Below are 16,778 nucleotides of genomic sequence, written 5' to 3' on the forward strand. Positions count from 1 at the left end.
GTGAGCGAGGTGGGGGCGTCCCAGAGGAAGGGTGCGAGCAGCCCGCTTGCCCCACAGCACGGCCCTTCCTGTCGTCACGCTGCCCTAGGCCGCGTAGTTCCCCTTGGTGCTACCGTCTCTGTGGTCCTGGGTGAGGTGCTGGCAAGGGGAGACTCCTCTGGGCTCTGTGCCTGTGGCATTCCCTCTCCTACTCTGCAGCCTTCCCTGGCCCTGCCCTGCCCTGGGCTGCTCACTCAAGGTGGCCACGCTGTGGGATTCCCGCCCCGGGCCCTGCCTTTGGTTTGCCGGTTCTCACATCTGTCCCCCTGCCCCGGGCCAGAAGCTCCTCTGGGGGCACCTGGCCTTACTCACCTCCGCGTTCCCACACCAGGGCCCAGAGCCCAACCCAAGGCAGGAGCTGCGCCAACATCCCTGTGACTCAGTTTCCTCATCTTTAACCCTCACAGGGCTACTTTCAGATCAAAGGAGGGAATCAGTGGAAGACATCCAGCATCAGGCCTGGCACACAGTTGGCACCATGAATGCCAGATCACATAAAACATGGTGGTTAATATAACCGCCACCACCACCTTGTTTTAAGACTCAGCAGATGGCTAGCCACGTGCAGAATGAAACTGGACCCCTGCCTCTCACCATATACGAAAATTAACTCAAGATGGACCAAAGATATGAATGTTGGAAGACTTCAAACTATCTAAGAATCCCAAAGAAAACCTAAGGAACACCATTTTGGACATTTTGGGAAAATTCTTATGGCTAAGTTCTCAAAAGCAACTGCAATACAAACAAAAATTGACAAGTGGGACCTAATTAAACTAAAGAGCTTCTGCATCACAAAAGAAACTCTCAACAGAGTCAACAGACAACCTACAGATTCGCATCCAACAAAGGTCTACTATCCAGAACCTATACGGAATTTAGACAATTTAAATGCAAAAAACAAATACCCACATTAAAAAGTGGGCAAAACACATGAATAGACACTTCTCAAAAGAAGACGTACAAGTGGCCAACAAATACGAAAAAATCCTCAACATCACTGATCATTAGCGAGATGCAAATCAAAATCACAATGAGACACCATATAAGGGAACACTTATACATTGTTGGTGGGAATGTAAATTAGTTCAGCCACTGTGGAATGCAGTTTGGAGATTTCTCAAAGAACTTAAAACATTTGACCCAGCAATCCCATTACTGAGTGTCTTCCCAAAGGAATATAAGTCGTTTTACCATGAAGACACATACACTCATATGTTTACTGCAGCACTATTCGTAATAGGGAACTGATGGAATAAACCTTGGTGCCCATCAGCAGTAGCCTGGATGAAGAAGATGAGGTACACATACGCCATGGAATACTATGTAGTCTTAAAGACGAAATAAATAATGGTTTTTTTTTTTGCAGCAACATGGTTGCAGCTGGAAGCAATTATCCTAAGTGAAGTAACACAGGAACAAAAAACCAAATACTGCTCACTTACAAATGGGAGCTAAACATTGGGTACTCTTGGACATAGGGATGGGAAGAACAGACACCGCGGAGTCCTAGAGGGAGGAAGGGAGAGGGGCAGGGTTGAAAAACTACCTATTGGTTACTGTGCTCAGTACCTGGGTAAGAGGATCAGTCATGTCCCAAATCTCAGCATCACACAATATACCCGGGTAACAAACCTGCATATGTACCACTGAATCTAAAATAAATGCTGAAATTATAAAAGATTAAAAAAAAAAAAACAAATATCCACATTAAAAAGTGGGCAAAACACTGAATCCAAGTGCCTGGGAGAGGAAGGGCAGAAGAAGGAGGCACCCTGGCTCCTTCCTCATGGCTCAGTGGTGACCAGCCTTCCGGCAGCCTTTCCGGCACATTCCTCCGTCCCCAGCACGAGGCGGCGCTGTGGCTTGGACTCAGTGGAAACTGGGCACACCAGCATGCAGTTGTGACAACAGAGTGCGGCCTGGAGAGGGCAGCCTGGCCACTGTGGGGAGACGGTGCCCCTGGAACCTGGCGCCGTGGCCCCGGCTCCCTCTGTTCCTGCTGGGAGCACACGGCCCGCACAGGTGGGCCAGGCGACAAGGCACTTTCTCATGTATCTTCCTGCTGTAGTCTCGGTGCAGCCACCTGAGATGAGGTGGGCACCCATCCCGTCCCCCTGCTTTTTCAGGTGGGGAGACTGAGGTTTGGAACTGACACAATGAGCTAGAGTCAAGCAGCAGGGGTGCCCCAGCGCATGGCTGCTGCTTCCCTCCCGCCACCCTGCCCGGTCTGGTCCTGTGTCTCTGCTCAGCTTCCCAGAAAGGCACTCAGGAAGGACCAGTGATTTCAGAGACTCCCCATCCCTCTTCTCTTCTCCTGCCTCCGGAGCTGTCCTGTCAGAGAACTGACTTGTCAGTGGGGGTCTAGGGCCAGCGAGCCCAGGGCGCTGTCACTCCCTGTCCCTTCTCCCCAGGATGCAGGCTCAGGCTCCTGGGGAACTTCACTTTCACCACTTCCCACTTCCAGGGCTCCCCCACCTCCCTCTGTTATACCTGCCCTGCCCCTAAGGTCCCTCCCTCCTCTGGGGTGTCAGCTAACCCCACTGCCTGGAGAAGAAACAATTAACATAAAATGTTGAACTGGGCCGGGCACAGTGACTCATGCCTGTAATCCCAGCACTTTGGGAGGCCGAGGTGGGTGGATCACTTGAGGTCAGGAGTTTGAGACCAGCCTGGCCAACATGGTGAAACCCCGTCTCTACTAAAAATACAAAAATTAGCCGGGTGTGCTGGCAGGCGCTTGTAATCCCAGCTACTGGAGAGGCTGAGGCAGGAGAATCACTTGAGCCCGGGAGGTGGTTTGCAGTGAGCTGAGATTGCGTCACTGCACTCCAGCCTGGGCAACAGAGTGAGACTCTGTTTCAAAAAAAAAAAAGTCGACGGGGCTTGGGTAGGGGACTTGCCCCCGAGCACATGTGTGAACCAGCGTGGGCAGCGTGTGCCCTCCACAGCAGAGGAGGTGTGGCTGTGATGAATGCAGCGGTCCTTGGTCTCAGTGCCCCCGACAGCAGCGTGTGCTGATACTACCTCTGGGTTTGCCAGGCCGCCTATCGCACAGTGAGCACCAGGGCAGCTATGGATCCACGGTCCGCCACGCCATGGAGCCCGAACACCGCCCAGGCACAGGCTCAAGACAGTCCTCCACATACCTGGGGGAGGGGATCTCCAGGCTCTCCTGGGCTCCTGTCCCCAGATAGACTCTAGGAGTACCGGCCGATTTCTTTCTCGGGGTCCCGGGAAGGCAGCAGGGATGAGAGCAGGAGGCAGGCATCCCTTCATGCCGGTACGTTTGCCTGGGACACGCTTCCCTCCCGCACAGTCCCTCCACTTGCTGAGCTGTTTGGCCCCCAGGACCAGGCCAGGTGCACTCAGCCCTGGGGCTTCACACTCGGGGCTGGACACTGCAGGGTGCCTGGGCAGCCCTGGATGCAGGAAGGGAGCCCCAGAGGCCAGTCCAGATGCCAGCTAGAATGGGGTGCCTTCCTTCTTGATGTTCCCATGACATTGCGACATAGCTTCCCTCTGGGCAGAAGTATTTCCTGGGTGGCCCCTCTGCTCAGACATCTCCTGAGTGGGAAGGGCAAATGGGGAGAATTACCATTTATTGAGCTTTTGCTCCATAGCCTGGCATCAAATAACCTGTCGACCAGATGACTGGATAAAGAAAATAAAGAAAATGAGGAATACACGTGCAATGGAATATTATTCAGCCTTGAAAAGGGAGAACTTTTTTTTTTTTTTTTTGAGACGGAGTCTCGCTCTGGCTCTGTCCCCCTGGCTGGAGGGCAGTGGCGCGATCTCGGCTCACTGCAAGCTCTGCCTCCCGGGTTCCCGCCATTCTCCTGCCTCAGCCTCCCAAGTAGCTGGGACTACAGGCGCCGCCACCACGCCCGGCTAGGTTTTTTTTTTTGTATTTTTAGTAGAGACGGGGTTTCACCGTGTTAGCCAGGATGGTCTCGATCTCCTGACCTTGTGATCCGCCTGCCTCGGCCTCCCAAAGTGCTGGGATTACAGGTGTGAGCCACCGCGCCCGGCCAAGGGAGAACATTTTAACACATGCCCTGACATGGATGAACCTTGAGGACACTACGCTAAGTGAAATAAGCAGTCACAAAAGGGCAAATATCACAGGATTCAGTTTCTATGAGGTTTCTGGAGCAGTAAAATTCAGAGAGACAGAAACTAGGATGGTGGATTCTGGGACCTGAGACGCTGGGGAGAATGGGAGTCATTTAATGAGTCCATAGTTCCTAATGGCCAAGATGAGAAAGATCTGGAGCTCTGGTTCACAACAATGTAAATGCACTCAGCACTAGTGAACTGTGCACTGAAAATGGTTAAGATGGTAAGCTTTACGTTGTGTGTTTTTTTAAATCACAATGAAAACGAGCCTGTCATTCATCCAGAACATCTGTTGAGACACAGTCAAGGACGGCACACCCCTCGGGGCCTGCACCCGGGACTTCAGTGAGCATTCGCGGTGGGTTGGGTGTCTGTGTGTCATTTCAAGCATGCACCTTCCTGGGAATTACGGGCGACAGGCACCAGGCATGCCAGCGAGAGGCCCCCCTCCAAGGCTCCAGGTACGCCACTGGGAGGAGTGTGCACACCCCACCGACAGCCTGCAACTGCCTCGCTGTCCTCAGGCCTGGGGAGCCGCAGAGACACAGCGCGGGAGCACTTGTTCTGAGAGAGAGATTTATGTGTGGGAGAAGAAGTCAATATCGACAAGGGATGAGTTAGGAGAGTAATACTTCAGCTTCCGTTCAGAAACTCTCTGACCGTGAGGCCAGTAGCTCGCCTGGAGGCTGTACTTCAGCCCAGGCAGGCTGGCAGAGCTGGGCCTGTGTCGGTCAGTTGCAGCGTGGGTGCAACTGGCCAGTCCCTTGGCCTCCCTGGGCTCAGTGTCCTCCCCATGCCACAAGCGGCCGTCTCTCCCACTCTGTGGTCTGTGGATGAGGGAAGAGGAGGGACGAAGGGCTGGGGCGGGCAAGCAGGGTGGGGGGGTGTTGATATTGTTGATCTGCACCTACAGCCTGTCAGCAACCACGGAGGTGGCATTTGCCACAGCCCTGCTCCGTGGGACCCAGCACCGCACTTCTTGGGGGTCAGGACTTATCTTCAAGGGTGTGAGAGCAGTGGTGATGTCCTTAGGCTTCAGAAGACACCCCCAAGGCGACTCCCCATCTGCTACAGGGACCCAGAGGGCTTCAGGCCCGGGCTAGGTAGGCACCAGGCAGCCCCAAACCCAGGTCTGAAGCTACGGAGGGTCCGCTGATGGTCACCCGCCTGGCGAGATTGGTCAGGGAGCGTGGACACACTCTGGCAGGCTGGCAACTCATGGGTTTTGTGGAAATTTGTCTGTTTTTAATTTGCTGTCTGTGGCCTTAAGGAGTTGACCTTCCCCAGGGCTGTCAGCGATAGCTGAAGTTGCTTTTCCTGGGCCCAGCCATCTGAGGGAGAAGAGAGGAGGTGAGGGGCCCTGGGAGTCTCAGCGTTGTGCCCCGACCCCAGGGGAGGCAGCCCCCAGCCCCCACACATCTGTCTGCCAATGACCTGCCTGGGCGGGCACTGGGGCACGCAGCCTCTGTTTTCTGTGAAATTGCTCTGTCTCATCTAGACAGGAGCAGGGCTGCTCTGGGTGTCCGCCCCTCATCTGTGAAAAGAAGGGAGTAGCCCAGGGTTGCAGAATCCTACTTCCGGAGAAGGCTGGCAGCCAGGTAGCCGGGGGTGTCAGCCTGGCTACCAATGGCCAGCTCCTGCCCCTCTGGCCATCCCTCACCTTCCACCCCTGGTGGCTTGGCGGGCAGGCTCCCTCCCTCCGGCCTCCGGCTTGGGTCGCTCTGTGGAAGTGATTTTTCCAGGTGAGGAAACGCTCGCGCAGCCCTGCCCCTCCTGTCTTAGATGAGGAAACTGAGGCCCACCAGTGTCTGCGGCACAGTGAGTTGCAGACACAGCTGGGACCAGCACCTGGGGGGCTCCTGGCAGCACAGTCGGCTGTGGCCTCTAAGACCTGCAGGCTCTGCTCCCGCCGCTTCCCTGCACTGAGCCCACAACGGCCTCTGGGCTCTCTTGCCCTCCAGATGAGGGAAGGGTGAGCCCAGGCAGGGGCCCCTCACGTCCCTTCCTCCATCCCTGCTCGGCATGGTGCTGGCTGGTGGCAGCTAGCCGTGCCTCCTTTGCTGCTCTTATTTTGAAAGTATGGGGGCTTAGCAGATGCTTTTTGGTGACCAAACAGAATTTCAGTTGCACTCACCTCCAAAAAGCACCAGGCCCTCTATCTGGCTGCGTCTGCATAAAGCGAGGACGCTCTCCTCATCTCATTCTAGCTCCCGGGGTGTGTGGTCAGGAATAATCCCATCCTAGGGGAAGAGGTGGAGGCTCAGGAAAGGTCAGAGAGGTAGCCAGGCCTTGTGCTGACTGGGTGGGCTGGGGGGTCGGCCTGGGAGAGTGGGCTTTTCAATGAGCGTTTAAGTGAATTGTTAAATAAATGAATAATAAAAATGGCTTTCTATTTTCAAATAAAAAATAAAAAAGCTCTTGCTATTGCATGCTCTGATTAGCATGATTAACTATAATGACTCATTTCCTCCTCAGAAACATCCTGTTATTACCCTCATTTTAAAATTGAGAAGTCTGAGGCACAGAGAGGTTAAGCAATGTCCTGAGGCCACACAGCTACTAAGTGGCAGAACTAGGATCCGAATCCAGCCAGTAGGGCCTCGTGCTTAGCCACCCTGCGAAACACCTGTGCAGGTTCAGGTCCACAACACTCTGTCCACTAGAACTTTCCGTGCTGCCAGGAATGTTCTGCATCTGTGCCGCCCAAGATGGCAGTCTCTAGCCACAGGTGGCTGTTGTGCACTTGAAATGTGGCTGGTGGGACTGAGGAGCTGCTCACGCTGAGGAGGGATGTGGGAAGCAACCCCCCATGCCCAGTACTGGGCTCTAACAGTTTCTGAACGAGGGCCAACTGAGTAGCCCAGAGTTCAAACAGAGACTCATGGCTTCAGAGGCCAGGTTGCTCACCTGCTTTAGAAAGAGGAAGCAAGATGGGCAGAGGGGAAGGAGAGGACTCCGGCCCACACAGCCAGCCAGAGAGGACGGGCAGAGCCAGGCCTCCAACTACAGTGCCACTGGCACTCCCCACGCCACGCCTTCATGTCTCCACTCCCCCGTCCCACTCGGTCCTCTTTCTGTGAGCAGAGAGCTGGCTCACGTTTCCCACATATGAGAAGAGAGAGCTCCTGCCATGGCTCTGAAGACTGAGCCGTGGAATCCACAGCCCCCTGGGCGAGGTTAGTCCTCAAATCCAGTCAACTCTTGATCCAGACTCACACTCTCCACTTCTGGGCTTATCAGTGGCAAAGCCTTAATCCCTGCCAGGCACTTGGCGCGGAGGCTGCCTCCTGCCCTGCTGTCAGCTGGTGTGTGCGCAGGGAACGCAGGCTCATTTTAATATTGGCTGGAGCTAAACCTCATTAGAAAAGTAAATTTGCTGTAGCTGCAAAAAAAAAAAAAAAAAAAAAAAAAGCAACCCACATAACCCTTCCAAAGCTAAACAGAAAACACCAGATTTGGATTTTTGGATTATTTGATGTTTTACCCCTGGTGCAGAGCCTCCCACACAGTAGGTGCTTGGTCATTGTTGGTGCAAGTGAACTGAATTTTTGGGGATCTCTGACCACCCTGTCACCTTTCAGCATGGATAAGAAGGGCTCACAGATCTGAAATTTCTGTGTCAAGAGTTTTTTTTTTTTTTTTTAGACGACCATTTGCTGATAAATTGGAAGGATTATATTTAACAATAATTAGACAAGCAAATATTATTTTGTGTTTGGCGAGGACGAACTCTGAGCCAAGGCACGCTCTGGGTTCTTTGGGTCGGGATAAGGAAGGGTAGGTCCAGCCCAGAGTCTGGAGGTGTGACGACTCAAGCGGGTGAGGAGGGAGGTGGGACAGCCTGCACCGATTGCAGTGGGATTGGCTCCAGGACTGGCCTGACACTGCTACTCCAAATTCTAGAGCCATCCTCATCCTGGAAGAAAGGGGGTGAGAGTGTATAAAATACATAGATTAAATTAAAATTCATCTAGTATTTCTTCTAAAAACTGGTGAGATGACAGTTTCCCAATTTATAGATTGTCAGGAAGCCGGGGCTTAGAGGGCTCTGTTTTTTTCAAAGTCTGCTTGGCTAGCCACAGATGGAGCTGAGACTGGACCTCAGACAGCCTGGCCAAGGGCCTGTCCCCACTACACTTCTTCCATGTCCCCTGGCTAGTCTTCAGTAGGGTCCACAAAGGTCCTTTTGCCTGGAGGCATGGGGAGTGGGGGTGCATGACTTCTCTTCTCCTGAGTGCCAGGTTTCCCCAGACCCCACATCCTTCCCCACTGCCCTGCATTCCAGGACCAGGAGGGCTGGGGCAGGGGCAGAAGATGGAGAGGAACCCTCAGCACTGGGAGATGATCAGGGGCAAAGGGTGTCCCTGAAAATCCCTGCAAGCTCTTGATGTGCTTGACCTCAGAGCCTGTCCTCCCTCTGCCTTTGGGCTTCTGTCTAAAAGACCCTTAACATTCATCAGAGCCACAGGAAAGCACCTTCCTCAGTAGAATGCCCAACTGCTCCAGTGAGGGGCCTCCTGCAGGGGTGGACAATTGCTGAGGTCGATGTAGGGGAACAGGGAGAGGCCCCCAGACCACCCCAACTCAACACTCAGCCCACCCTGACTTCTGCCTGTGTGCCTTCCTCTGCCATCTGCCAGTGTGCCTCCGTGCCTTTGTCTCTTGTCTCACTGCCTCTTTCTCTGCCTGTGTCAGGCTCTCTCAGAATCCTTCTCCTCCTGAGCCCCTTCCTTTCCTCCTCTCCAGTCACATCAGAGAGGAGCACTCATCCCTCTCTTCCAGACACAATGGAGCACCATGCTCCCATCCGTTAGCCTTTCAGTCAGTACATCCTCTTCCCCATTTCACACTCCCAGCTCCCGGCCTGCCTCATCACCCTGTGCTACACAACTAGGAAAAGTACATCTTACTTGGTCTCAGGGTAAGGACCCCCGAGAAACCACTAAGAGAACCTTCAGGTCCCTCCAGAAGCCTAAGCCGGGGAACTGGGCCTGCCCCAGGGCATCCTCCTGTGAAGCTCCTTGGTCTCTGCCATGGGCTCCAATCCTGTTGCTGGAGCTGATCTCCTCAGTGATTTACCTGCCCCCTGCTTCTGGTGGAACAGTGAGTACCTGCCCAACCAGAAACCTACACACACATATTCAGCGCAGCGCCTGCAAGCTTTCAGCTCGCCTGGACCTGGAGTGATCCCCAAGCACCCTGGGGTCAGGCACAGAAACGGGAACAGCAAGCTCCTGGCTCCAGTGCGGAATGGGGTACAGATGCATTAACTCTCCCAGTCCCACTAACCTTAGCAAGTATTTCTGCTTCCATCAAAAGGGGAAGAGGAAAAATGTCTCTAAGCTCTGGAACCTTTGGCAGTGCTGGGCATGGACTGGGCAGAATGAGAAGTCTGTCTGAAGACCTGGGAAAGGGTCTTCACCCCACGGCAAGAAAAGGAAGGCTTGATGTTTGGTCCAGTAAGGCCATTAATGGTCACCACTGAGCAGGCTCTAGGAGGAAATGTCTCAATCTCAGTAGTGGCTACCCGCAGAGGTAGGGAGACATAATCACAGAAGACAAATGTTAGAAAACCCTAGAACAACAGTCCTGTGCAGCCCCATGCCCCACGGCCCTAGTAACTTAGGGAGTAGTGTGCCTCCCATTTCCACACAAACACATCCAGGCATCGCACAGTGCTAGGCCCTAGGATGTCTGTACCCCAACATTTTCAACAGTGCATACTACACAGTCCAAGCTGTAGGCCCCATTGGGAACCCCACTCACACTGGTGCTCATGCACTGGGCTGGCAACTGTCAGTAAAGGTCCCCTTCCTGTACGTTAAGAAATCTCCGGAGTCCTTCAGCTCCAGCTTCTGCAAGAATCCATGCAGCTAGGCCTGGCTGGGGAGAAAGGCGACAGGGAGGTTGGCCAAGGCTCCTGTGTGTGCATGTGGGGGTGGTTCTTGACCTTAGCTGCTTGGTACGGGGCTGTCACCTCCTTTCCCTGGCACTGTCGGACCCGGTGGCTTCCATCTCCATTTCCTGCCTCAACTCTCAGCCTCCTTTTTCTGGAAGTTGTGTGCTCTGACTCTGGAGGGATTGGGACCTCAGACCTGAGCCCAGGCGCAGATGGGAGGGTGGTGAACTGGTCGCGCCTCCTTCCTCCTTGCTACACCGAAGGTCCCAAGGGCCCTTTGCCACCCTTGCCACCCCTGGGTCCCTCAGCATGCCCCGCAGAGCTCGGGCCCCCTCAAGAGAGTTCACTCAGCAGTGCCCAGGAGCCAGAGAGCGACCCAGAGAGGGCTGTTGGGCACCGGGGTGGGGAGGTGGGGGACGACCGACCCCTGGCTCCTCATCCGGCCACCAGAAACCACCTGCTGAGGGGGCCAGGACTGACGGCTGAGAGCCCGGGCCAATGGTCAGACGCTGCTGAGAACCAGCTCTTCCCCTAATCCCGGTGGACGAGGGCAGGCGGTGCCGGGTTTTGTTTCGCAGCCCCTCGGCAGCAGCGCCTCCCGGCCCGAGCTCGGTTCTCGGCCCCCTTTCCGGCTGCCCCGGCGCGCGCAGCGCACACACACACCCCAGCGCGCGCCCGGGAGGACATGGCGTGGGACCGATGGGGACGCAGACCGGGGCTCTGTGCGCGGCGGGGCGCCCGCGGGGGCGCGGGGAGCACTGACCTGCGGCGACGAATCCGGAGCGTCCCTGGTGCGGTCCATGGCGGGCGACGGCCCCTACGCCCCGGCCCCGGCGCCCCGAGACTGCTGCCCTGGGCCGCGCGCGGTGCCCTCCCCGGGGACTCTCGGGCTCCGGGCCCCCGGGGGCCACTTCATAGCCGCGGGGTCCGCGCACCCGCCCGCCCTCCCGCAGCCCCGCCCGGCCCCGCCGCCCCGGCCCGGCTCGTTCTGGGCTCCGCGAGGCGGCGGCCGAAGGCTGGGAGCGCGCGGCGGGGAGGGCGCGGGGGGAGGCGGGGGGCGGGAGCGGGGGGGGAGGGGAGCGGGGAGGGCGCCGCGGGGAGCGGGCGCGGGGGGCGAGCGGGGCGCGCGGCCGCAGTCGAGCAGACCGGGCCGGCGCAGAGTCCCCTCGCTGGCGGCGGATGCGCCGGTGCCTCCGCGGCTCTGCCGGCGCCGCCCGCCCCGCCCCGCCCCCACCCGCCCTCCGCCCCCGCCCCGAGCCCGCGCCAGCGCCGGCGGGACCCGGGCTGCTAATGGTCGGTGCCAACCTCGCCAGCCGAGGCGGGGGCGCGAGGAGGGCGGCCGGCGAGGGGACCCCCAGGGATTGGTATCACCTCCCCACCGCCCCCCCCCCCCCGGCACCGTCCCCCGCGGAGGCGGCTCCTGCTTCAGGCGCCGGAGCAGGGGTGGCGGGCAGGGGCCGAACGCACCCCCAGATCTCGGCTCTCGAGAGTTAAAGCTCGGCCCCGCCTGCACCCCCATATCCCACCCCGCCTCCATCCTGGCTGCTCCTGGCGCCCAGCTTGGCAGCCGCTCTCAAAGGGTGATTGTTTCCGGCCGGGCTGCTGCAGGAGGGTGGGGGGACGGCTCTCTGGGACCGAGAGGCCGAGCGGGGGAGCCGGTGGGGGGTGCGGCTCCCTCCTTGGCTTCAGGCTCCCCAGATGGGAGGTGGCTGTTGGGGGCGGACGGTGCCGTGTCAGGATACGGGGTGCTGCTGTGGGACCTCGGGAGGCGGCCATAGGGCGGCCCCACCTGTGGGCCCCGCTGCCCCGTGGAAGGGCACCTCGAGCGGCCGCGCGTCGGCTTCACCCCAACCTCCCCTTCCGGGCCAGTGCACCGGGCATTCCAGAGAGAGGGCCGGGAAGCCTGCGTGGGCGCACAGGCGCGGGGAGGCCGGGGGCAGCGGGCTGTCCAGGAATTTCCCGGGCCTCTGCCGCGGTGTGTTGGTGGGCAGGGGGCCGAGGCCAGTGAGTGGGCGCGCTTGGACGTATGTGGGTGCACTGGTAGGGTGGCCTGAAGCCCTCTGGAGCTATAGATTCCAGATACTCCTTCTTCAGTTTGTCGGAGACTTTGAAGCCATCCTTGCACTCATTTTAGAGGTTGGCTTCTCCCGGTGCTCTTGGACACCTGTGTTCAGGCCACACCCGCTGTGTCCTCTTCACAACCCCAGGAGAAGGCCAACTCCCATGGCGCGGTTCGCGGCGGGACCAGGGACTGTTGGTACTTTCTCTAGGGTCTCCCTCCTTCCCGGGAAACCAGTTCCAGTCCCACTGCTAGGCACTGCTTAACCAGAGCTGTGCCCCCCTACTATGTGCTGGGGCTGAGGACCACGGGCCCTTTTCCATCAGCTTTTCTGCCCTGTCAGGACCAAGCCGGGGCCCTGCTCTCCCCACTGAGGATGTGCAGGAGGGGAGGGAGCAGAGGCTCCAGAATCAGCCACTTTGGTCAAGACCTTGAGGGGAGGAAGGCACCTCACCGTGCACGTCATGCCACAGACATGTGGAAGTGTCCTCAGTGACGGTCTTTAGGGGTAACTGCTGCTCCCTGTCATGCGCTCTTTCATTGTTGTGCTTAACCGCCCTCTTTGCCGGCAAGAATCTTCCTCTGAATCTAACCTGAGTACCCTCTGCGGCAGTACAGGAGCATTTCCCGCTTCTCTTAACGCCTGGAATCCCAGCCAGCCCTGCCCGGCCTTCTTCTGCCCCTGACAACCCTCTCTCTTAGACTCTGCTAAGAGGTCGTTCCTAAGTCTGTGTTCTCTGATATTTTCCTAGTCTCCATACTCTGCTTCTCCTTAGACTCCACACCACCTGAAGGTAGGGGAAGGGTAGGTGCAGAAGCCGGATGGGCAGGGGCACCAGAGAGCACCGAGGAGGGGCCACGCCGTTCAGACATGGAGGGAGGCAGGAGGGCACATTGTCCCCCTCCTCTGCTGAGCCAGCCAGCCGTAGTCACACAATCACCAAATGGGATTTGTCACGAAATGACCACGAAGATCGTCTCTTTCCAGACCCTCATTTTACCAACAGGGGTGAGCTCAAGAGAGCTCAGGGACACGGCGACCAGGAGGCCTGGGTTTCAGGCCAGTTCTGAAGGCAAAAGACTTCGCCTCAGGGCCGGTTTCAGTGGTGAAACAGGGGGTTGGACTAAGTGGGCTGTGGGCCGACGGGTCCTGCTGGGCTGTGGCTCAGAGATGCCATCTGCAAGGATTCCTGGCTTTACCTCGGCATTCTGGCAGGAGCAATTGTGACAATAAAGCTGCGTTCTAGGGGCCTGTCTTGCATCTTATTCCCAGGCTCTGTTTACAGAATTTTTAGTATTAATTTTTAGAGCCAATTTAAAACAATAATAGGAGATTAAAATTAGCATGATAAGGCTCAGTGAAGAGACAACAGCCTGCCATTCATTTTGGTGGGAAGTTTTGGCAACATCCTAAGTGTATGGACACACAAATGCACTGACAGCTACGTAAGCACAAAACATGCACATAGAGGCGGCGACATGCAAATTCACCTACACGAACACACACACTCTGAAATACGTCATGTGCACGTGTAAATGCGTGCACACGGACGTATCTGAAGCACCTGCACCCGCACAGACACACGTGTACACATGCCGTCCCCCCAGGTCAGCCACACTCCCACCCCGTCTTCCTGCTTGGCCTCTGCAGATCTGTGGAAATCCTTCCCTCCGGTGTCTGGACTTGGTGCATCCCCACGCTTGCCCGTTGCTCCAAACATCTGGAGCACCTCTAGGTCTCCCTGAATGATTGATTTTCCCTTCCCCCTGCCTTCCCTGCCAGTAGTGAGCCCCTCTTCTCAGAGGCCCCCAAAGCCTAGCACCAGCGTGTTTAGTATGCAAAGCCCGGGTTTGTCCTCTGGGACAAACCGTTGTGTGTTTATTGTGTAGTTAAGCGGGACGGGAGCCCTGCCCCCGCTCTGGTCCTGGCCCAGTTCCCATAATCTGAAGCCCAGAAGAGTGCTGTAAAACCGTCATCTGCAATGCAAAACCTGCAAAACATCTGGGAGGGTCTGTAGGTTTTCTCCAAATCACCTGTGCCCTAATTTAATATGAATAACAATTAGTTTACTCTTATCGGTTAATTGTTCCCCTCGTGGGTTCCATCTGCCCTGGCCTCTCTTTCAGCAGGAACTTTGGTCTGCTCCAGACTCCTAATGATACTGCCTTTTCAGCCGAGTGGTCCTTCTTAGCTACCACCCCAGAGAGGCAATGCAGCTGCGCTGCTTGCTGCCCTGGCCTGCGGGGCCCAGGCCCTCACCCCACCTGTCTTAGCCAGTCTGATTATTGGGGACATCCAGTCTCCCCTTGCCTTCACCAGGAATCTATAGCAGTGATTTTGCTGAAGTGAGTGGAAAGGTCCCAGTGGGATTCTTCAGTGAGGAATCCCACCCCATACGGTGCCCATGCTCTCCCGTCATTGCCCTGGCAAGGGTGACAGCACATGCACACGAGTGTGCATGCCCCCATGCCACCAGAGAGCGGGGGAGTGAGAGGAGGAAGAGCTGCCTTCTGCCTCGGCGGGCAGGGCAAGCGCCCCAGGTTCCCAGCCATGCTATCAGGCGTATCTGAAATGTTTCCACAGTGACTCCTGGCTGGATGTGTGTGGATGTGCTGTTTTGGGTGGTGGAGTTCATGGCCCAGATAGAGAAAGAGGAGGAGAACTTTTAACTCTTCCCTTTCATTAGGTTTCTGGTCTGAGCTTCGGATCTTGAACACCCTTGGTCATCCATAAAAACTGAAAATGGTCCTGTGGACAACACGTTCCTCTCTGCCCTCCCCTGTTCTCAGAAGCCAGGCCGGCATCGTTCTTGAGCTGGTGCAAAAACGTTGACTCCTGCTTCTCTCCAGTCTCTGCCCCCACGGAAAGGGTGCAGTTGTGTGGCTTTAGAACACTTCAGTCATGTCATTTTGGTTTGCTTTCTTTCCTCTGTGGCTGAGGGAGGCCTGAAAGGTGATAGGAGCAGAGCCCTCAGACTTAGGGGAGCATCTCCGAGGCTAACCTGGGACCATTCTTTGTCCTCTTGCAGAAGTGAAAATAACCCAGATTGCCCCTTGACCTCCCCACTATCCCCTAACTACTCTGCAGAGCCCACACCTCCAAAGTCTCCCTGAAGCCTTTCCCAACCTGAGCTCTGTGGCTTGTGCTGTCTCCTGCAGCCCTCCTGACCCTCAGGCACCTCTGGCAGTGAACTGCTCTTCCCCTTAGTTCCATAGCACTTAATCCGGACATGTCTGGAGGCTCTTACCCATCTGTGCATGCTTTCCTGTGTTCAGCTAATATTTACTGAGCTCCAGTCATATGCCAGGCACTGTGCTGGGCACCAGAGACAGCAGTAAACAACAACAATTGGGAGTGTTAACTTCAATTAGGCCATTTATATGTATACACTGGTTAGGTTCCAAGTCTTCATGCATGTTAGCTGATTTCATACGTAAAGTGTTATTTACAAGGTACTGTTTGTGACAAGGTTCGATTATAGTTTCCATTTATAGGTCAGGAATCTGGGGCGTAGTATTTAGGTGATTTAATTAAGGTCACGTGCCTAGTAAGTGACATAGCCAGCCTTTGAGGCAGGCAGCCTAGTTCTAGGACTCACGCTCATCGTCAGAGCACAACTCAGGGATTATATGCTATGGTTCATAGATGGACAAATGCGCAGAACAGAGGTGGAGGAGATACAGGAAGGGAAGAAATAGGGTCAAGAGCTAAAGAGAGTCCTGGGAAGGCAGGATCAGGGAGAGGCTCTTTGAAGAGGCCATGTTTGAGCCAAAACCCCGGGGGAATATGGGCCAAGCAAGGAGCACAGCAATAGGCGACCTGAGGGGTTTGCAGGAGGCTTGGTGCGCTTGAGGAACATGGACAGCAAGTGAGGCTGGAGAGTGGAGAGCAAGGAGAGAGCCATGGGGAGCGGAAAGGACACGCTCTGCTTGGAGTTTGAGGATTCGCGTGCATGAGTGACCTCCTGCACTAGTGTCTTCCAGAGAGTGGCTGTTCAATAAATATGACGGATGGAGGGGTCTAATTTCCTCCCCAAACTCCCCTCCGTGGCTTGGGTGATGGGCAAACATCCTAGACCTTTGGGTCTTAGTAGAGCGTCTGCAGAAGGAACTCCTTACCATTTCCTGTTCGGATTTGGAAGAAAGAAAGAAGGTGCTGGGGTCCTGCTCTGTGGATGCATTGATTCCTCTCATTCATTCGTCCAGATTCTGAGCACCTCTTATGGCCAGGAATTTTGATAGTGTGGGAAAGACAGAAATGAAGGGCCAGCTCCTGCTCATGGTCCCATGGTTTTCTCCAGCCTAAGGTTTCCTTGTTTCACTTTTACTGTCTGCCCTTCCCCAGGTGCCCATCACGGATTTTTCTGCAGGGGAGAAGAGGTGGGCAGAGGGCTGAGTTGATGAGGAGCCAGACTGAGACCTGGGCAGGGGCTGATGTAATTCACGTGCCTATGAGAGGCGGAGGCGTCTCCTGTGGGCAGCAGCCTTTGGAGCCTGTTTGTGATCACCTGAGGGGTTGGGGTACAGTCACTTTTTGGATGGAAGAGGAGGAGAAGACCGTAACACTTGTTGGTGAATTCAGACTTACAACAGTGGTTTTTGTTCAGGCACATTCTGAAAGAGAGGCTGCATACTGAAAGGTTTGAAAAGCATAGTTCA

General features: G+C 55.9%; 1 protein-coding gene across 12 annotated transcripts in view; it reads right to left on the reverse strand.

The window, feature by feature from the left end:
• The window catches only part of B3GAT1 (beta-1,3-glucuronyltransferase 1), a 40,761-nt gene extending 29,494 nt beyond the window's left edge, over positions 1–11,267 (reverse strand). For 2 of the 12 annotated variants that reach the window (XM_023185862.1, XM_031936692.1), the window contains exons 1-3: positions 10,824–10,956; positions 9,928–10,044; positions 9,451–9,653 (exon numbers count right to left, since the gene is read on the reverse strand). Coding sequence is in view for 3 of the 12 variants with exons in the window: in XM_023185858.1 (XP_023041626.1) it covers positions 6,296–6,336 (41 nt within the window). In the remaining 9 variants the exon portion in view is untranslated. Of the gene's footprint in view, positions 1–3,188; positions 3,206–6,295; positions 6,402–9,450; positions 9,654–9,927; positions 10,045–10,823 lie in introns of those variants that run through there. The other 10 variants (XM_023185858.1, XM_023185859.1, XM_023185860.1 and 7 more) reach the window with 10 other exon arrangements.
• Positions 11,268–16,778: the final 5,511 nt, after the last annotated feature.

This window comes from Piliocolobus tephrosceles, chromosome 13 (assembly GCF_002776525.5).
Source record: "Piliocolobus tephrosceles isolate RC106 chromosome 13, ASM277652v3, whole genome shotgun sequence".
Taxonomy (NCBI): domain Eukaryota; kingdom Metazoa; phylum Chordata; class Mammalia; order Primates; family Cercopithecidae; genus Piliocolobus; species Piliocolobus tephrosceles.